General features: G+C 45.7%; 2 protein-coding genes across 2 annotated transcripts in view; both read right to left on the reverse strand.

Annotated features, from left to right (window-relative positions):
- Positions 1–1241, reverse strand: part of TJP3 (tight junction protein 3) — a 59667-nt gene extending 58426 nt beyond the window's left edge. Inside the window, exon 1 of the mRNA XM_039349496.1 lies at positions 1131–1241. The gene's annotated coding sequence lies outside the window, so the exon portion shown is untranslated. The remainder of the gene's footprint in view (positions 1–1130) is intronic.
- A 9153-nt stretch (positions 1242–10394) lies between these two features.
- Positions 10395–21415, reverse strand: part of APC2 (APC regulator of WNT signaling pathway 2) — a 79128-nt gene continuing 68107 nt past the window's right edge. Inside the window, exons 12-15 of the mRNA XM_039349494.1 lie at positions 20837–20914; positions 19580–19696; positions 18184–18398; positions 10395–16604 (exon numbers count right to left, since the gene is read on the reverse strand). Coding sequence (XP_039205428.1) covers positions 10904–16604; positions 18184–18398; positions 19580–19696; positions 20837–20914 — 6111 coding nt within the window. The 3' untranslated portion in view covers positions 10395–10903. The remainder of the gene's footprint in view (positions 16605–18183; positions 18399–19579; positions 19697–20836; positions 20915–21415) is intronic.

Here is a 21415-nt window from a genome sequence, read left to right on the forward strand (position 1 = left end):
TGACGTGTGAACCTAGCCTTTATGGCAGTGTGTTTCAACTTTGGCAACTTTAAGACATGTGGAAATTCAACTTCCAGAATTCCATGCTGGCTGGGGAATTCTGAGCGTTTTAAGTCCACACATCGTAAAATTGCCAAGGTTGAAAAACAGGGTACTATGGCTTATTCAATGAGGGTTAATATGAAGCTTTGAAGGAATGGGGAGAACAAGACAGCACCCCAAAATACTTTGGATATTGACTCTGATTAGTTATTTCCTCTTAAGAGCCTACCTCACAGGGTTATTGTTGCATGCAGGAAATGAAATAAGTTTCTATCCTAAACCCAGAGCTACCAGTTAGACCCTTTCTATTTTAGTTTCAACAGTTTCCCAAAGATTTTGCGCTCTATTTGCTAGCTAGATAATCCCAACCTGCATTCACCCTGTCTCTGGTTCCTTAAGACAGGTTTTGTAACAAAAAGGAAACTGGGAGCTGGAAATTCAAATATACAAAGAAAAGAAACAGGGAAACAAAAGCAGAGGTCGCCACAGCCGCTCTCCTTCCTCCAACCCTCTCAAAAATTAAATAAGAAATTCAATGGGGCCATGCCGGGTAACACCCATCCAAGCAGTTTCTGTTTGTACACGGCTCCCACTCGAGGACTACTAGTGTAACACAATCCCAAGGCACCTGCAAGCGGCTGGCCGCTTTCCAGATCCAGATACAGAACATGCGCCCCTCAGGACTCCAGATCCTTATTCCATATTTCTGGATTTCCTGCCCAGACGTGCTTATGGGCACCCCTCAAAAGTACAGCCCATCCTTAGAGGCGCAGCAAGAATCCCGCCAAGGGGAAAGGGCGCTCCGGAGAGCCCTGCGCCCCCGGGCCTCGGCCAAAATCGGGGCTCTTCGGAAGCCGGGGGTGGCAGGTGTAGGGGAGGGTCTTGCAGGATCGCGCTCCGCGGGAACCGACTGTTGCCCCTTCCTCCTTTTCCTCGCTCCCGAGCTAAAGGGGAGAACGGGGAAGCTGCCGCGCCCTAGTCAGGCATGCGCCCAGGGGCGCGCAGCCGCCTCTGGAGAAGGGAAACTTTCGGCGAAAGAGCCGGGAGGGGAGATGGAATCCGGGACTAGGCCTCCTCGAAGCACTCACCGTCCGGCCGGGAGTTGCGCGGATGCAGAAGGCGGGCCGAAGAACTCCCTGAGCCCCTCCGCACGGCGGAGCGAACTTTCTCCTCCCGGGCGGCGCGCAGGTGAACCTTTCACCCAGGTATGCGGTAGAGCCTGGCGGCCGCCTCCAATTTAACCCTTCCTGGCCCAGCCGAGAAGGAGGGAGCCAGGAGGGCGACAGGGGTGGCGCCGTAGCGCCTTTGCCCTTGGCTCCGGTGCAGAGCGGCAACAAGTGAATGGGCTTTTGGCACTGTTGCCATTATCATTATTATTATTATTATTATTATTATTATTATTATTATTACTATTTTTATTATTATTGTTATTATTATTATTATTAGTGGGCGATCTACAGTTAGATTCACACTCTAAGATTGGTGGAAGCTTAATACAGGGAGTCCTTGACTTACAACAGCTCGTTTAGTGACCAATGTCACAGTGGCGCTGAAAAAAAGGGACTTATGACTCTTCTTCACACTTATGACCTTTGCAGCAGCCTCATGGTCATGTGATCAGAATTTGGATGCTTGGCCACTGACTCGTATTTATGACGGTTGCACTGTCCCGGGATCATGGGATCCCCTTTTGCAACCTTCTTGACAAGCAAAGTCAATGGAGAAGTCAGATTCACTTAAGAACGGTGTCACTCATTTAACAACTACAGTGATTCATTTAACAAATGTAGCAAGAAAAGTTGTAAAAGGGGTCAGATTCCCTTAACAAATTTCTCACTTAGCAACATAAATTTTGGGCTCGAAAGTTGAGGACTACTTGTAATTCAGATCCTAATCAAGAATTATGAAGGTACCATCTAAGAATCTAGGTAGTTTCAAGCAGAGTAGGATCTCTTTGTGTAAAATTAGGGCATTCGGGGCTGATAAATTCAGTCTTTTCGGATACTAAGTGAGCACTACAGGTAGTCCTCAACTTAACGACCATAATTGAGCTCAAAAGTTCTGTTGCTAAGTGAAACATTTGTTAGGTTTTGCCCTATTTTACGACCTTGTGAAGTCAATTACTGCAGTTGTTAAGTTAGTAACAGGATTGTTAAGAAAATCTGGCCTCCCTATTGACTTTGCTTGTCAGAAGGTCGCCAAAGGTGACCCTAGGACAGGGGCCTTCAAACTTGGCCCTTTTATGACTTGTGGACTTCAACTCCCAGAATTCCTCAGCCAGCACACACTGGCTGAGGAATTCTGGGAGTTGAAGTCCACAAGTCATAAAAGGGCCAAGTTTGAAGACCCCTGGCATAGGACATTGCAGCCATCATAAATATGAGTCAATTGCCAAGCGTCCGAATTTTGATCACGTGTTCATGGGCGTGTCCATAGATAGATAGATAGATAGATAGATAGATAGATAGATAGATAGATAGATAGATAGATAGATAGATAGATAGATACAGAACACTCCCCCAGCCAATCAGAGCACAGCCAAGCCCCTAACCATTCAGAACACACCTCCACCCAATCAAAACACAGCCAAGCTCCCACCCAATCAGTTCATACCCCCACTGGTAGTTAAAAGGAAGAAACAGCTAAGACCACACATTGCTGCTCAAAGCACGAAGCTGAAAACACCAGCCTGAAGATGACGAATGAGACTTCGTCGAAACGTTGCCAAGACACTTCCAATTTTACGCGGGAGAAAACCCGAACAACCAAAGACCTACATAGATAGATAGATACATAGATCCTGAAGTTGAAACTCAAATACTTTGGCCACCTAGTGAGAAGGAAGGACTCACTGGAGAAGAGCCTCATGTTGGGAAAGATGGAGAGCAAGAGATGAAGGGGATGACAGAGAACGAGGTGGCTGGATGGAGTCACTGAAGCAGTAGGCGTGAGCTTAAATGAACTCCAGAAGATGGTAGAGTATAGGAAGGCCTGGAGGAACATTGTCCATGGGGTCGCGATGGGTCGGTCACGACTTCGCAACTAACAACAACAACCATGGGGATGCTGCAGTGGTCATGTGAAAAATGGTTATGTCACTTTTTTCAGTGCGGTTGTAACTTTGAACAGTCACTAAATGAACTGTTGTAAGTCAAGGACTACCTGTACAGGTAGTTCTTAATATACAGACATTTATTTAGTGACTGATTGGAGTTACAACAGCTCTGAAAAAATGATTTACAGCCAGTCCTCACACTTATGACCGTTGCAGCATCCCCATGGTCACAGGATCAAAATTTGAACACATGGCAACTGACTAATATGTATGACAGTTGCAGTGTCCTAGGGTCACATGATCATCATTTGCAACTTTCCCAGCCAGCTTCCGACAAGCAAAGTCAATGGGAGAAGCCAGATTTGCTTAATGACCCCAAGATTCATTTAACAACGGCAGTGATTTGCTTAACAACTGTGGCAAAAAAAGTTGTAAAATCAGGCATGAGTCACTTAACAACTGCTTTGCTTTATAACAGAAATTCTGGCCTGAATTGTGGTCATAACTCAAGGACTACCTGAAGCTCTCGGTCAGAAGATTCCTTAGTGCAGTAATAATAATAATAATTGTTAAGTCTGGGGTGTTATGTTGCAGGTGCTTGTCTGTTTGAATTCTGAAGTCCCAGAGCAGTTTAATTTTATCATTTTCTATGACTTTTTCTATTTTATGACAGCAGAATAGACGAGAAAGAACTGGAGAAGATAACAAAATACAAAGACCTACAAATAGAAATAGAAAGACTGTGGCAAAAGCAAGCAAGGGTAGTACCAATAGTAATAGGCTCCTTGGGTGCAATCCCAAAACAACTGGAGCACCACTTGAACACCATTGGCATTGACAAATTTGCCATTAGTCAATTGCAAAAGGCGGCCTTCCTAGGAACTGCTTCCATCCTGCGATGATACCTGTAATACCATCAAACATCCACATCTGCCTATCCCAGGTCCTGGGTAAGAACTCGATAGGTAGACAAAATGCCAAATCCAGTCTGAACATCTGGCTGACTGTGCAATGATTAATAATAATAATAATAATAATAATAATAATAATAATAATAATAATAATAGTTGGAAGGGACCTTGGAGGTCATCTAGTCCAACCCCCTGTTCAGGCAGGAAACCCTACCATTTCGGACAAATGGCTGTCCAGTCTCTTCTTAAAAACTTCCAGTGTTGGAGCATTCACCGCTTCTGGAGGCAGGTTGTTCCACTGGTTAATTGTTCTAACTGTCAGAAAGTTTCTTCTTAGTTCTAGGTTGCTTCTCTCGGTTAGTTTCCATCCGTTGAGTTCCGGCACCTTTTTTGGATGGAACTTTGTAGGGTAGGCAAGGTGTGGTAGCTGATGCAGTACAACAGCATCTAGTTGAAAACAATCTCTTTCCACCTGAGCAGAAAGGAAACCGCCCCAATAGCAGAGGAACAAAAGATCAACTCCTAATAGACAAAATGATCTTGGAAAACTGCAAGAGAAGGAAGACCAACCTGAATGTGGCATGGATTGACTACAAAAAGGCATTTGACTCTCTGCCACATGATTGGATAATCAAGTGCCTAGAAATAACAGGAGTCAGTAGAAACATCAGAAAATTTGTGCAAAGATCGATGGCACAATGGAAGACACAGTTGCAGATCAATGGTGAGAAGCTGGGAGAGGTTAATATCAAGAGAGGAATATTTCAAGGAGATTCATTATCACCATTACTATTTGTTATTGCACTGTTTCCTCTGTCAACAATACTGAATAACTCAGGACATGGTTATCAAACATCAAAAACATCTGCTAGACTATCCCACCTCCTTTACATGGATGATCTGAAGCTGTATGGAAAAACATCATCTGAAATAGAATCGCTGCTCAACACTGTCCGTATATATAGCCAAGATATTGTAATGGAGTTTGGCTTGGACAAATGTGCCACACTTACTATCAAACAAGGAAAAATAGTGAAAACTGAAGGAATCAAGATGCCCCACGAAAATAACATTAAGAGTCTGGATGAGGAAGAATACTACAAATACTTGGGTATCCTTCAAGCTGACAACATCAAGCACACTGAAGTCAAGAAAAAGATTAGAGGTGAATACATCAAGAGAGTGAAGAAGATCTTAAAATCCAAACTCAATGGAGGAAATACCATAAAGGCAATCAACACCTGGGCAATCCCAGTCATTAGGTACACAGCTGGAATAGTGGACTGGACTCAAGCAGAACTAAAAGCAATGGATAGGCAGACCAGAAAAATAATGACAATGAATCACGCCCTTCATCCACGCAGTGACATTGATAGACTTTATCTACCAAGGCAAATAGGTGGGCGTGGAATGCTACAAGTACATCAGATGGTTGAAGAAGAAAAAATGGCTTTGGAAGAATATCTGAAGAACAATGATGAAGATGCACTGAAATTAGTATATCAGGAAGGCTTACTAACTACTGGAGAGACCAAACTGGCCTACAAGAAAGACCAAATGAAGAACAGAATAGAGGCATGGGAAGACAAAGCACTACATGGCCAATACATGAAAAAAATAGCTGGGAAAGCAGATAATAATAAAACCTGGCAATGGCTAAGAGCAGGAAAATTGAAGAAAGAGACCGAGGGACTAATTCTGGCTGCACAAGACCAAGCCTTAAGGACAAATGCATACAAAGTCAAAATTGAGAAGACAGCAACAGACAGTAAGTGCCGCCTATGCAAAGAAGCTGAAGAAACAGTGGACCACTTGGTAAGCTGTTGCAAGAAGATTGCACAGACTGATTACAAGCAGCGGCATGACAAAGTAGCAACAATGGTGCATTGGAAGATCTGCAAAAAATATCATTTGCCTGTAAGCAAAAACTGGTGGGATCATAAAATAGAGAAAGTCATAGAAAATGATAAAATTAAACTGCTCTGGGACTTCAGAATTCAAACAGACAAGCACCTGCAACATAACACCCCAGACTTAACAATTGTCGATAAGAAAGACAAAAAAGTCTGGATAGTGGACGTGGCAGTGCCTGGAGACAGCAGAATAGAAGAGAAAGAACTGGAGAAGATAACAAAATACAAAGACCTACAAATAGAAATAGAAAGACTGTGGCAAAAGCAAGCAAGGGTAGTACCAATAGTCATAGGCTCCTTGGGTGCAATCCCAAAACAACTGGAGCACCACTTGAACACCATTGGCATTGACAAATTCGCTATTAGTCAATTGCAAAAGGCGGCCTTATTAGGAACTGCTTCCATCCTGCGACGATATCTGTAATACCATCAAACATCCACATCTGCCTATCCCAGGTCCTGGGTAAGGACTCGATAGGTAGACAAAATGCCAAATCCAGTCTGAACATCTGGCTGACTGTGTGGTGAATGATAATAATAGTTGGAAGGGACCTTGGAGGTCATCTAGTCCAACCCCCTGTTCAGGCAGGAAACCCTACCATTTCAGACAAATGGCTGTCCAGTCTCTTCTTAAAAACTTCCAGTGTTGGAGCATTCACCGCTTCTGGAGGCAGGTTGTTCCACTGGTTAATTGTTCTAACTGTCAGAAAGTTTCTTCTTAGTTCTAGGTTGCTTCTCTCCTTGGTTAGTTTCCATCCGTTGAGTTCCGGCACCTTTTTTGGATGGAACTTTGTAGGGTAGGCAAGGTGGGTTGTATGACATGTGTGAATTCCGGCACCTTTTTTTTTTTTTTTTAGAAAAAAAGCCCTGGTTTTATTGATCCAGAAATGAGGAAATTGTGGGACATTTCCCTTCATGAAACATTCTGGCTCCCAGCTTAGTGAAACTGGAAGACAGAGATTTTTTCCCCTCTGTTTTTTAAAAAGAATTAGTAAATATAATACAGTAGCAGCCCAACAGTGCAGTAGAAGCCATCTCTTTTTAAGCACATGCAACACACACACACCAAAAAAGGAATTTTAATGTACAGTTATGGCCACCATCTCGATTGTTTTGACTTTCTTTACTGGTAGGGATTTCACCTCTGCTAATCTTTATGCAGGTAAACCAGCACCATCACAGGCTTGGGGGGAATTCTGGAAATTGAAGTCCAAAGATCTTAAAGCTGCGGTGGCTGAGAAACTCTGGTCCACAGGATTGCAGGTTTAGGAGCAAACCAACTTGAACAAAGAGGGAATTTCTCACCAAATCAGACCCAAAGGCTATACGTAAATTCAGGCCCAGAAGAATCTTACAATCTGAAAGTGCCTCAAGAATCCTCTTGTTTATTCCTAGCAATATAGGGTATATTTGATTGATTATATTGTTCTCAAGTAACTGAAAGAGATGATCCTATGCTAGAATAAGAATCTTGCAATATAAACCTAGTTATCGGGATCCTGTACTTAAAAGCAACTTGTGAAGAGACTGAACAGACGTACCTTGGAGAGTTTCCAAAGAGGATGAGGTTATTCCACAAGGGCTATTAATCACTAAATCTCTGGAAACCATAATCAAAGTACTTGTTCTTCATGCTTTGCTTGTGAACCTCCCAGTTGGATCGGAATGCTGTATGCCATGGTTTAGGGCAGGGGTAGGCAACCTTGGCTCTTTTATGACTTGTGGACTTCAACTCCCAGAATTCGTGAGCCAGCATGGCTCAGCTTGGAAACCTCTCCCTTTCCCCTCAGCATGGCTGGCTCAGGAATTCTGGGAGTTGAAGTCCACGAGTCATAAAAGAGCCAAGGTTGCGTACCCCTGGCTTAGGGGCTTGATCTCATGCACCTGCTTCAATTTCCTCTTTATGTCATCTAAGGATTGACTCAAATTTAATCCCAGCTGCTTTACCTCAGCACAAGGACCTTATGGAAACACAAACTAATTTGCCAGAGTTTTAACAGGATTCCTGAAATTATCTTAAACATGAGAAATTGAGCTCAAGAGAAAGTGCTCTTTAATATGCGAAACAGAATTTCTCAACCGTGGGTAGTTTAGGATGGGTGGACTTCAGTTCCCAGAATTCCCCAGCCAGCCATGCTGGCTGGGGAATTCTGGGAGTTGAAGTCCACCTGTCTTGAAGTGGCCAAGGCTGAAAAACACTGATGTGCAACAGAAACATATCTGCCACAAGTTGCAAATTTTTATTTTCTCTCTCTTTATCTCTTTCAAACATTTCCACCGCCCCAAATCTCCTTGAAGACTCTCCCGAGCTGCCCGAACAACCAATCCGATTTTGCCTATAGAATGCAAAGTGGCTAAGATGCCGTTTGTGTCTCCCCCCTCCGTAAAAACGCCCAGCATTCACAGAAAGACAGATTAGTCATTAGCAGATTAAGGAACGGCTGTAATTAGAGGCACAGCAAAGTATACAGATCATGTATTCACAGCTCAAGGGTGCCATTCTCCTTCTTGGTCTATTGTTCATTTTTTTTCCTTTTCTTTTTCATGATGTATAAATTTCTCCCACCAAATATTCCCTCTCAGATGCATAAATGCCTCTCCTTCCTTCCCTCCCTCCTCCCCCCTCCCACCCCCAATAAATAGCTGAGGATATCTTGATTTTAATTGGGGGGGTACTGATGCCCACATATTAAGACTAATAGTGCAATTCTCGACATGTCTGCTCGGAAGTCGGCCTCTTTGCGTTCCCAAGAGGACTCACTTCCTATAGCTGCACATCCAAATTGCAATCTAAAGCATGCAGCCCAGTTTTGAGGTTTGCTGTCTCTCTTTCTCTTGCCCCCTGCCCTCCACGAAGCAGCAGCGTGATTTATTACTTTAATGAATGGTTGCAGTCAAGTTCTCCTCTGATGCAAAGAGGATTTTCTTCATAGGCTTGGAGAAGAGTTCCACATGGAGAGAAACTGGCAGTTACGGAGGGGAATCCTGAGCACGCTTTGGATGTGTGAACTTGGCCCAGCCGTTGGATAATCCAGGGTTTATCCTTGGCAATGTGATTCTTCATTGCGTGGCTGGATCCAAAGACGGAGCAAAGGGGGAGCAGATTTGGCAGAAGACGATCTAGAAATATTCTCAACATGAGATGGAGGCCTGTTTGGGGGGGGGGGAAGGCCGTGGACCCCTTCAGAATGCCGTTTCGTGCTCTTCGTTACAGGTGTTCCTCGACTTACGAAAGTTTGCTAAGGGATCATTCAGAGTTACAACAGCACTGAAAAAAAGTGACGGATTGACTGTTTTTCACAGTTACAACCATTGCAGCATCCCCCCGGTCACGTGATCCGGATTCAGCTGCTTGGCCACCGACTTGCACGTACGACGGTTGCAGTGTCCTGAAGTCCTACGGATCCCCCTTTTGCGAGCTTCTGACAAGCAAAGTCAGTGGGGAACTAAGATTCATTTAACAACTGAGTTATTAACTTAACCACGCCGCAGTGATCCATTTAACGACTGGCAAGAAAAGGTCGTGAAAATGGGGCAAAACTCAATCACTGTCTCGCTTAGCGGCAGAAATTTTGGGCTCAGTTGGGGTCATTAAGTCAAGGAGTGCCTCTGATCCTGTGCAACGTAAAGGGTGGGTGATTTTGAAGGTTGGACTAAACCAGGGGTCTGCAACCTTGACAACTTTAAGACTTGTGGACTTCAGCTCCCAGACCCCTGGACTAAACTGTCCTCAGATGAAGTAGGTCAATTTTGCATATCTGCTGTATTCAACCTGCCCCTTCAGTCAGCTTCAGGCAGGTCTTTCGTAAAGCCCCCAATTTCCAAAACGGAATGCCAGTTCAAAGTTGAGTTGAGTTTTCAAAAGTCAGATAATAGACTTGTTGGAGCTGGGTGGGACTGCAGTCATGAAGCATCTTCACCCATGAGATATCCAGAAGCCCCGTTGCAAATTTTTACAAGAAGCTCAGCGCTGGGGTCCTGGGCTTGGTGGCTGAAATAATTTTGCTTCACATTCCCACTTCTCTGCACAAGAATGCAGGGGAAAGTTTCCTGTATAGCAGTTGACCCCACTCAAATAATTCGGAAGGTCAGTTTGTAATCCCCCCTGCAATAGAAAAAGTTCCTTGGGGGGGTGTCTCATTTTTTCCACTCATTCCAAAAGATCATTAAGAAAGAAAGAAAGAAAGAGGGAGGGAGGGAGGGAGGGAGAAAGAAAGGAAAGGAAGAAAAAGGGAAGGAAGGAAGGGAGGGAGAAGGAGGGAGAAAGAAAGGAAGAAAGAAAAAGAGAAAAAAGAAAGAAAGAAAAAGAAAAATACAGGTAGTTCTCGACTTACAACCGTTTGTTTAGTGATCATTCAAAGTTACAATGGCACTGAAAAAAGTGACGTACAATCAGTCCTTGTACTTAACAACTGTTGCAGCATCCCCACAGACACTTAGAAGTTGAGTGCTTGGCAACTAGCATGTATTTATGATGATTGCAATGTCTCTGATTGTGTCTGTGTGTATGTGAAAAAGAGAGAGAGAGAGATGTGATCATTATTTGTAACCTTCCCATCTGGCTTCTGACAAGCAAAGTCAATGAGGGAAGCCAGACTTACTTAAAGATCACATGTTTCGCTTAACAACTTCAGTGATTTGTTTAAACGTGGCAAAAAAGGTCATATAATCGAGTGTGATTCACTTAACAACCGCTTTGCTTAGCAACAGAAATTTGGTCCCAACTGTGGTTGTAAGTTGAGGATTACCTGTACATTTTGTTCCTTTGTGTCTTTTATATCTCTCACAAGAAGTGATGCCTCTAATCTTGCATGTACAGTATAACACTCATCCGATCTTCCTTGTTTGTTAAGAACGGAGATGGTTAGGGTAAAATGACAAATATAGCTTCTTAAAAAATGAATACATCCAAGTCTGGTTTTTAAATATTAGGGGCTAGCTAAGAAGATCCCAGGAGTTTGTCAGACCAAGCTGGAGGGTGGTCAAACTTGTGTTTTCTCCACCTGCTTCTCTTTGACTGTGGGCTCCACCATTGGGCTGGGGGTGTAATTAAACGGGGTCACCCGAGCAGCCCGGCTTGGGGAGCTGTGCCTGCTGGAAGGGAAAGTCCCAAGAGAGCTGACTGACCCTTCGTGAGTAAAGGAGATGGACGCGGGGGTGGCCTTCGCTAGAGCAAAGCCATCTCCATCAGGTGGGATCTTGATGACTTTCTGCACCTCCAGAGTAGGAGAAGTGCTGGAATTAGTCTTTGTGGTGACAAAGTCTTCTGTCTGCACAACCGCGTCACTCGTCTTCGGGTGGAGAACTCCAGGCGTCTGATCGCTCTCTTCTTCCTTCCAAGCGCTAACCAGGGGCAATGCTGTAGAAGGTAGGGTGCTTTTCAGAATATGGGGTATATCCTCATCACGGATCCTCTTCCAGGTCCCTTTCACCATCGCCTGCTGCTGCGGTGGCTGCAGCTGCGGTAGCTGTGGCGGCTGTGGCTGCAGTGGCTGCTGCTGCTGTGATGGCTGTTGCTGTAGTAGCTGTGGCTGTTGCTGCTGCTGCCGCTGCTGCTGTTGATTTTCGGTTCCTTTCTCTGCAGAAGGAATCACTGGTAGTTTTGAGACCTCCTCATTCTTCTTTCTCCCGCTTAATGGCTCAGGGCCGTCCGATGGAGTAGAAGTGGGGCTAGCAGTCCTCTTGATGATGTTGATTTGAGGAGACGAGGAGTAACGCTTGAAAGGCTCTGGAGGAACAATGTTGTTTTTGATGGGAAGTCGGGAGGGGCTTTCTGAGTTTGTCCTGCGTGGCGGCCTTGGGGGGCCCCCTGCAGAGGGACTCTGGCTGGGAAGAGGCACCCTGGAGATGACAGGACGTTGGCTTGACCCAGTGGGCTTGTCCACTTTGAGATCATCACATCTGGACGAGCAGAGGAAAACGGTAGGCAGGCCAAGCCGGCCTCTTCGTGGTGAGGCACCCTGAGAGATTGAGGACAAAGGCTGGGAAGATGAGACCTCAGAACGTTGCCTCATGCGAAGACTGGGCGACTCCTTGATGAATGTCAGCTGCCGTAGGAAGCCCGACTGATGGGATTCACTGCTGATGGATCTCGCTGAGGACATGCGCATCAAATTAAGGCGGTTGGCCTGGAGAATGCCTTTCCCGTTGACCTTAGGCCTTAGTTCACTGCTGCTGTTTCCTCCTCGTTCCTCCAGTGTAGGCATGGTGTTCCTCACCGGAAGAGTCTTCTTAACGGGCTTCTGCATAAAAGGGATGCGGACAGGTGATTTCTGGGTCTTGTGTTGCTTAGACACGGGGGATTTCTGGACTGGTTTGGGGGCTGGACCAACAGGTGTGGTGCTTCCACTGGTCTTTCCAGATGGCGTCTGTCTGTTGGGTTGCTGCGATGGTGATGTGAGCTTCTTCTGGTTGGGTTGGGATGGCGTGGATGTCCTGGAGGATCCGGATGACGGTGCTCTGTTCATCCTGGCAGGTGGGGTTGCGCTTCTTTTGGGCAACATCAATTCCACCATTTCTGAGATCTTCCCAGGCCGGTGGAGACTCCTTGATCTCGGTTGGTTGAGATTCAGAGTTTTCTCAGGAATTTCCTGCTTAGTGGCCCCTACTGTTTTCTTTGGGGTGGATCTGGAGCTCTGCACTGGGGATTCCTTGGCTGCCTCAGGCATGTAGATCACCGTCCTGCCTCGGAAAACTACGGGTAGGTTGCTCATTGGTTTCTGCTGTCCTACGTTTTTCTCCATTTTATTCCTGCTACCAGCACCTCTTGTTTCATTCAGATTCTTGCCATCTTGGAAAGATTTGGGGAGGTTTTTCTTCTCCGCACCACCGGTGGGATCTTTCCTGCCCCGGGTCTTGTCTCTTCTGTCCAAACTCAGCGGTAAAGCAGAGCTTGCCGAAAGGCCAGACATAAAAGACAAAATGGAGTCAGATTCTGAGGACGTCTCCTTGCCAAAGGAAGAAGCAGCTTGGTGCAGCCAAGTGACAATGGAGTTTGCTCCTTCCTGGATGGCTTTCCACTCAATGCTGTCCAGATCTGAGCCTCTTTCAGAAGATATTTCATCAGGAAACCCCTCAGGCTTCCATTCCTTGGCCTTGAGACCCTTCTGCTCCTTCTCAGCATTCCTCCTTTTGGCTGAATGGCGTCTCCTCTTGGGCCCACTCAAACCGATGCCCTTCTGCAGGAGATCATTATCTGAATTGTAACTGAGGGAACTGGCAGAGCTGTCCCTCCCTTTGGACACGGCTGCTTTTATCCCATGCCGATGGTTCAAGGTCAGTTGGCGGTTAGCTCTGATCTTGGACATCTGCATCTTTTGCCCAGTCCCATAGAGTTCGAGATCACTCAGGGAACTTAGGGAGGAGCTGAGAGAGTAACACGGTGGAGTCTCATCTGCAATTAGGTTGCTCCGGAGATGGGACACCATCTTGTTTTTAGCATGAAGCTGCTGACTAGAACTTAGCTCAAGTTCTTTCATAGCCCAGCATTCTTTCTTTTGACCTTTGCTGGCCAGGTTGGGCTTTCTCTTGGGTGAGTTCTTCATGTCTAACTCCACTAAGTCATCGGAGTCATTCTCATAGAAGCAGTAGACAGCCTCTTCGGTTGGCGTGGTGTGGCAGAAGGATGGGAAGGCTCCATCACTGTCATGGCTGCTGTTCTCCCGAGATTCCTCCTTCTTCTTGGAACGGTTGCCCTCAGAACTTGCCCGTGAGCTACCTTGCCTCAAGACAGTCAAGTCTAGGTTTCTGAGGGGAATGTTTCCTCTCCTGGACTCAGCTGATTGGGCCCGGGTTGCACGGAGTGGGCTGGTGTGATTCGATCCAGTTTTGTGCTTAGAGGAGGAGGCCATTTTGGTTGGTGTTGAATGGCTGGAGGTGATTCTTCCAATCCGGCAGCTGCTTTGTTCAAGTTGGCAGATCTCCCTCTTGAGCACCCCCATCGGAGCCCCCGTTACTTCCTCTTTTTTCCCAGAGCAATGCCGGGAATCTCCCTCATCTTTCATAGGGTATTGAAGGGTCTCATCACTCAAAGAAGCAGCACTGGAGAAGTTGACGGGGGTTCCTTCTGCTGAGTCAGTGAAGGAATCCTCATTGCCCAGGTAGTCCTTGTTGGGTCTGGTGACCGTAGCCCATCTGTGCTTGGGGATACCCAAGTGGGAATTGGCAGGAACCAACATATAGACTGGAACCTGCATTGACTTCTTTGACTGAGGATTTAGGACTTGGCCTGGAAGGCCCGAGACAAGAGATGTTCTGATCTTCCGGAAACGGGATGGCATAGCCGAATTGATGCACTCTCTCAGAATTTCAATATCCTCATCGGAAGTCAACTCAAGGCGCTCCAGTTTCCTTTGGCCCTCAATGACCCTTTCATCATCTCTCTTCTCATGTGTCATGAAGTTCAACCCACTCCTTTCCGGGAATGGCGGGATAAGTTTCAACTCAACATCCTTCTGGACATAATGCTCGTGGAGGGGCAATGCGCTCAAGCTGGAGGCACATGAAAAGTTTTCATTGGGTTTCTCCGCCGTGAAGTAGACCATGGAGTCAAGGTCCTGAGGCATCTGGAAACGCTCCTTAAAATCCGTGATATCCATAAATTTCTTAACATTGTTTTCCCACTGGATGTTGAACTGGCTGGCCTCCTTCTCTGGCTGGCTTAGTTCAAACAGAGGTGTTTTGCTGCGGCTTGGAGGCATGGTTTGCCCAGGACTATCCGGTAGCTCACTAGGACTGACCGTACCACTAATCATCTCGCTGCAGGGTTCACTTTGGATAGAGCTCGCAATGGACGGGCTCTCAAAACTGCCCAGCGAACTGACTGAACTGCAGCGACTCATCACCAAAGGGGTCTCCTGGATGTAATTTTCAGATGAGCTGGAAGGGGTCAAGTCCTCATGGCGAGAAGGTGACACTCCTCTTAGGAACATTTTCTCTTTTTTAGGGAAGGGGATAGCAATGGGTTGTGAAGATGAGGTGAGGGGTTCCACATCTTGCTTTGCCTTCTCTTCTTGATTGTCCTTTTGAGCTTCTTCCACTTCTTCTACCTCGATGATCTCTAGAGAAGAGTCCGTGTCCATCTCATTCTCACTATGGCTCTGTCCATCTAGGACATTGTCAGCAGAAGAAATAGAAGACAGGGAACCGCACCGGGAGAAGGAGATTGGCATGTCTTCCACCGAGTATTTCTGCAGCCGTTCTTGTTTCGCTGGTTCTGCTGCAGTCAGTTTCTCTGGAACCTTGTTAAGATTATCTGTGGTTTTCATGGATAAGCTGGGATAGTAAGAGCTGGTTCCCAAGACTCCCATAGTCCCAGATGCTATGGCATTGATCTCTATGAGGGGCACATGTTGATAGGATGGGGAGAGTTTAATTGTGTGGACTTTGGGATCAGGATCTAGCTCTCTCCCTCCCTCTTTCTTCTTACATTCAGATTCTTTCTCAGCAACATCAGGATTGGGTGGAAGCCTTGTTACTTTTGCTTTTTCAAGAAGTTCTGGTTTCTCAACTACCACACTGGATTCTTGATGTTTCTTCTCAGGCAGTTCCATCTTTTCTGGCCTATTCATCAAGATGTTCTTCAAATCAAGACGACTGGGCCGTTTCTGATACCGGTGTAGTTCGTCTTTAAAGTCCAAGAAGGTTGTTCTAGTACATGGTCTCATGTGTTCCTTAGGGCAGTAGCCATCACTGGTACTTCCGCTGTTGAGGCTGTCATTGGACAAGCTTGTATAAGCATTTTTCAATCTCAAGAGGGTGTGAGCCCGGTTCAGACCGTCACGCTTGATAATTCCACTGGTGTCCGAGAGGCGACATGGAGAGCAAGACTGGGCACGGGCCTCATGGACTTCATCCAGACCATAATGCCAGTCAAGGCAGTGGTCTTCAGAGCTGAGGCTGAAGCTGTCATCAGAGGAGGTATGGAGAGTGGTTATATCTTCCACCAACTTATCTATCTTGGCCACAGTTGTAGTGATCTTTGCCAATTTCTCAGCCACTACGGAGACGTTATTGTCCTGGGGCATGAGCAGCGGGGAGACCTTCTTGGCCTCTGTGGACTTCCCACTTTCATCTTTCTCCGGTTCTGGGCCTCTTCTTTGGGAAACCGTTCTTGGCAAAGTTTGACTTTGGAGGAAGGATGAATTTAGGAACATGGAGAGAACTGATGCATTTCCTGGCTCTGTACTGCTGGAGACATTGGGCACTTCATCGTCATCAAAACAACCTGAATCAGAAGCGTAGTCTTTGGCCAAGCTATCCATGTGACGCATTGGTTTCTTGGTGACGCTCTGCTTCTTCATTGTCTGCTTCTCCATGGTGTCAAAAGTTTCAGCCAAGTGCTGAGCATCCAGTTCAGCCTCCAGGGCCTTCTGTTTCCGCATATACAGGGAGGGCATACAAGAACCTGGTGAGATGACCATGGCATCTTTATACTTAAGTGGCCGATTGGCAAGGAGGTTCCGGAGGGCTGCGGTGCTGCCCATGGCGATCATCTTGTGCTTAGAGTGGACGAGATTTCGGAGCATGCTGACCGCCCCCAGGTCCCATAGCAGCTCTTGGTCTTTGGGGCTACGGGCAGAGAGGTTCCACAGAGTGCCACATGCATTGCTGACGATGGTCAGACTGTGTGATTTGAGGTGCTGGAGGAGAGTTTGAAGGCAGTTGTGATCCCTCAGAATTTGCCTAGGAAAGAGCAGATTGACACTGGGGTTAGGATAAAAGCAGCACAGATCCTGGAGGAAAACACAAGGGTCAGACTGGCAAGGGAAAGGACAAGGAAGGAATGAGATCCTATAATTTAAGGGGAGGGGGCAGGAGCTGTTTTAGGATTTCTGAATTCATGGGATAGTCTGATGAATATCAATTGCTGGGAACAATAACACAAGTGGGGTTTTAGCTTTCATATCCAATTTGTAGCTATCCAAAAGGAAAAAATGGACCACGATTGGAAAAAGGATACAGGTAGTCCATGACTTATAATAATAATAATAGTAGTAGTAAAGTTGGAAGGGACCTTGGAGGTCATCTAGTCCAACCCCCTGCTCAGGCAGGAAACCCTACACCATTTCGGACAAATGGCTGTCCAGTCTCTTCTTAAAAACTTCCAGTGTTGGAGCATTTACTGCTTCTGGAGGCAGGTTGTTCCACTGATTAATTGTTCTCACTGTCAGGAAGTTTCTCCTTAGTTCTAGGTTGCTTCTCTCCTTGATTAGTTTCCACCGTTGCTTCTTGTCCTGCCTTCAGGTGCTTTGGAAAATAGCTTGATTCCCTCTTCTTTATGGCAGCCCCTGAGATATTGGAATACTGCTATCATGTCCCCCCTCGTCCTTCTCTTCGTTAAACTAGACATACCCAATTCTAGCAACCGTTCCTTACAGCCATTCATTTAGCAAACAAAATTACAACAGCAGTGTCCCCACGGTCAAGTGATCCAAATTCGGATGCTTGACAACTGGCATATATTTACAACTGAGGCGGCATCCTGGGGTCCTGTGGTTGTCATTTGCGACCTTTTGAGGAAGCCCCGGCAAGCAAAATCAATAAGGGACGCTGGATTCCCTTGACAACCACAGCAAAAAAAAAAAAGAAGCAAAACTGAATGTGACTCACTTAATGACTGCATTGCTTAGTGATGGAATTATAGTTGTAAATTAAGGACTACCCTTATAAGGATTTCCAGGAGATTCAATGACAATAATACCACTCATTTTCTGACAGACTAGAGCAGGGGTCTTCAAACTTGGCCCCTTTTATGACTTGTGGACTTCAACTCCCAGAATTCCTCAACCAGCGTGCCTGGTTGAGGAATTCTGGGAGTTGAAGTCCACAAGTCATCAAAGGGCCAAGTTTGAAGACCCCTGGACTAGATACCTTGGGAAGGGGTCAGACATGAGATTGAGGACTGCAGGGGCTGGTCTTGACTCTACTGATGTATAGCAGTACCTCAATACTCATCATTAAATGGTTCCAGGAGGCATGATGAGTACCAAAAAAGATGAATATTAAACAATTTTTTCCCATAAGGAATAATGTAGTGAGTCACAAGGCAGCCGACACCGATAAGTTCTAGCTTGTGCGTTGAGGACCAAACAAACGATCAGCACCAGGGCAAAATTTTCACATCAGAATGCATTGAGTACCAAATTTGTTCTGTTTCAAAGCAGCCGAGTGCCAAGATACCACTGTGCTGATGGGTGAAGGAAGATGTTTCTTGGTGCAAAGGTTAGTTACTGGAACAAGGAGGAAAACGGGGATTACTAACCGGTAATCTTCTCTAGTGGCAATCAGGCTGGAGACATTCCTTAGGATCCCACCTCCACTTTCAATGATGGCAAGCGAGTTACTCTGGCACTTGTAGGTGAGTGTGCTCACTAGGAAGCCAAGCGCTCCTTCCACCATGCAGATGGCAGTTTTATTCTCAGTGCTGTGAGCTGAGAGGTTCCACAAGGCACTCAGGACGCTCTTCAGGGTGGATTCCTAGTGTAGGAAAAAAGATGAAATTAAGTTCTCCTTCAAGAACATTTGAAGATTATCGATAATTCCCAACTGCTAACACTGAGCAATGTAGCCTGCTTGGAGTGAAACAGGTTGATATCCAGACATCCAGACATCTCTACAGCTAAAGCAGTTATAAAAGATGATTTTGACACTGGATAGAAAATTGCCCCCCACAATGTCCAAGTTTGCCTTGCATCTTGGAAAAACCACCTGGATTTTTCCAGCCCCATGCGATATGGACAACATTGAACTGAATTCGTTCTGGCCAGGGTAGATGCGCAGATACTCTCTATAAGTGGGGCAAAATACCATCACTGAATTGTGACTGGAGCCAAAAGACAAAGCATCCAAAACATAGTGACTGTGTGTCAAAACAGAGCCTATAATGGAAATTTTCGCTGAATTCTTGGCTGTGACAAATGAAGTAAAACAAATTACATTTGCAACTTAGATAAAAGTTTGTAATCTTCCTGTTAAGATTACATGTGGTATATTTTATGTTTTGTATTTTACCTGTGTTCCTTTTTTACTGAAATGCAATGTGAATGTGCCATATGATTGAGATAGATAGATAGATAGTTTTAAGTCCTCACAATAATGGCGAATGATGAAGACACATCTTTCCAGGAACACTCTTTATTTTAGTTTAAGCCAAAACTCCAACAACGATCAAAGGCACGCAGGCCTCCTTTTATACGCCCAGATCCCTGGACATAATGGCAACAGAAACCCAGGCGTTTTTCCCACCTTGTGCATGCGCGCAAGCCAGCACCACTCAGTCTGGTCCTGGGCAGCTTCTGCAAAGCCCGGGACCACTGCAACGTCCCGAGCCTGAATTTGCAGGCTCAGGACACAACAGATAGATGGATGGATGGATGGATGGATGGATGGATGGATGGATGGAGATGGAGATGGAGACAGAGATAGATATCCTGGTGTAGGCAATAAAACAGAGATAAGGTTTTTAATTCGGAAGCCTACTCATTCCAAGACAGACCCAGTTTCGACTCTTGATGGGTTGGGGTCCACCTAGGCTTGTTGCTCCTGCTGGACGAGCTGGTAGGAGCTGTGGCCAAGAGGGCTATTGCCCATTTTGTGCAACTATCGTGGTGCCCATACTTTAGCACAGTTGGCTGTCAATTCTACCTCTTCCGTCTTACCTTGCTGGCCCGTAAGGCGCACTGCATCAGCGCTGAGACACTGCCCACTTCTCGTAAGACTTTCTTGCTGTTCATATCGGCTCGCCATGAGAGGTTGCGTAGGATGCTGGATACCACCTAAGAAAGGGCTAGGCAATTATTTTTCCTAAGTGGCCACATGAGAAACTAGGACTATTGTGGAGGACCGAACCAATAGGGCTGTGAAGGTATGTAGATATGCATGCATGCAAATACGTCCCAAAGGTGCTTTTTCAAGAGACAACTGGACTATTTTTGTTTTATTTTGAAGACGTTTCGCTTCTCATACAAGAAAGGAAAAACAAAATTCAGTTGCCTCTCAAAAAAGCACCTTTGGGACAATCATGAGCTGGATGATTGAGAATCTCCATAGACCAGTGGTTCTCAACCTGTGGGTCGGGACCCCATTTGGGGTCGAACGACCATTTCACGGGGGTCGACAAACAACGCAGTCCGCCATTTCCCCCCCCCCTTTCCTTAGCTGTGCTACTCCCTTTTATTCTATTGGCTTTTGAAAGCCAATAGAATAGACTCTCTTGAATAGAGTCTAATTCTATTGGCTTTCAAAAGCCAATAGGAATTGTCCAGGCTGTCTCTGCCCTGCTGAGCCCGCCAAAAGTCCCATTCTGCAAACGGTGCTGCACCAGTTGAGCAGTCCTCGACTTACGACCGGTTGAGTAGTCCTCGATTTACGACTGGTTGGGGGCCGCGGCATTAAAAAGGTTAAGAACCACTGCCATAGACAAACACACAAAAAGTAATCCACTTGTGCTGGACAGAGACAGCCAAAGGGCCAGATGTAGCCTGGGGGCCATAAAATGGCTGCATGGCTGGCTGGTGACTTCTGGGAATTGAAGTCCACACCTCTTAAAGTTACCAAGGTTGAAAAAAACACTAGATTAGAATTATACCAATTCCTCGCTTTCATCCTAACTAACATTATGGTTGTGTGAAAAAAAGAGTTAGCACGTTTTTGATCTCCTAAATAAAAGCTGAGCTTTAAATCTAATAAATAACATTCATTTTTCCAAGCAAGAAGTGTTTCAGAGTGAAAGTTACCTTCACCAGCTATTTTGGGCCAGATAGAGAATCTGAGGTCATGTAAAGCAGCTTCGGACATTATTTAAAGTGCCCTCTTTACATGCTCAGAGAAGGAAACCTCTGGGGCTGGACCTGCTAGAGAAGGGCAGGTAGGGTGTAGATTGGTGATCATCCATGGTCCCCTAGTGTCTACGGTACCTGGTGCAGTTCCTCACTGTCAGATGCTAATTGGTCCACGATAGCTTGCATGCACCTTTGCCGTGAACATAGCATTGCCTAAGCAGCAAGAAAAGAGTAAGAAATAGCAATTAGGAATAAATGTTTTATTTAGGATTGCTTTTATGTTCCTCTGAAGAAGTTACAGAATTAAAACTACAGATAGTCCTCAACTTATGGCCACAATGGGGCTCAGAATTTCTGCTGTAAGTTACGATAGTTGTAGATCGGGGTGCCCATGTGACCGATTTTATGATCTTTATGCCATGGTCATAAAGCAAATACATCACTCATAAAGTTGAGCACTGCTCAAAATTTCCATTGTGAAGCATTGTTAACTGAGCTTTGCCCCATTTTACGACCTCTCTTGTCACAGTTGTTAAGTGAATCATTCAGTCACTAAGTGGCTTCTCACGCTGACTTTGCTTGTTGAAAGCTGGCTGGGAAGGTTACAAATGGTGATCACATGACCCTGGGACAGAGCAGTTGCCCTGACCATGGGGATGCTGCAACGGTCATAAGTATGAAAATGGTCATCATTCATTTTTTTTCAGTGCTGTT

This window comes from Crotalus tigris, unplaced genomic scaffold, assembly GCF_016545835.1.
Source record: "Crotalus tigris isolate CLP2741 ecotype Arizona unplaced genomic scaffold, ASM1654583v1 scf7180000018278.843604, whole genome shotgun sequence".
Lineage (NCBI taxonomy): Eukaryota > Metazoa > Chordata > Lepidosauria > Squamata > Viperidae > Crotalus > Crotalus tigris.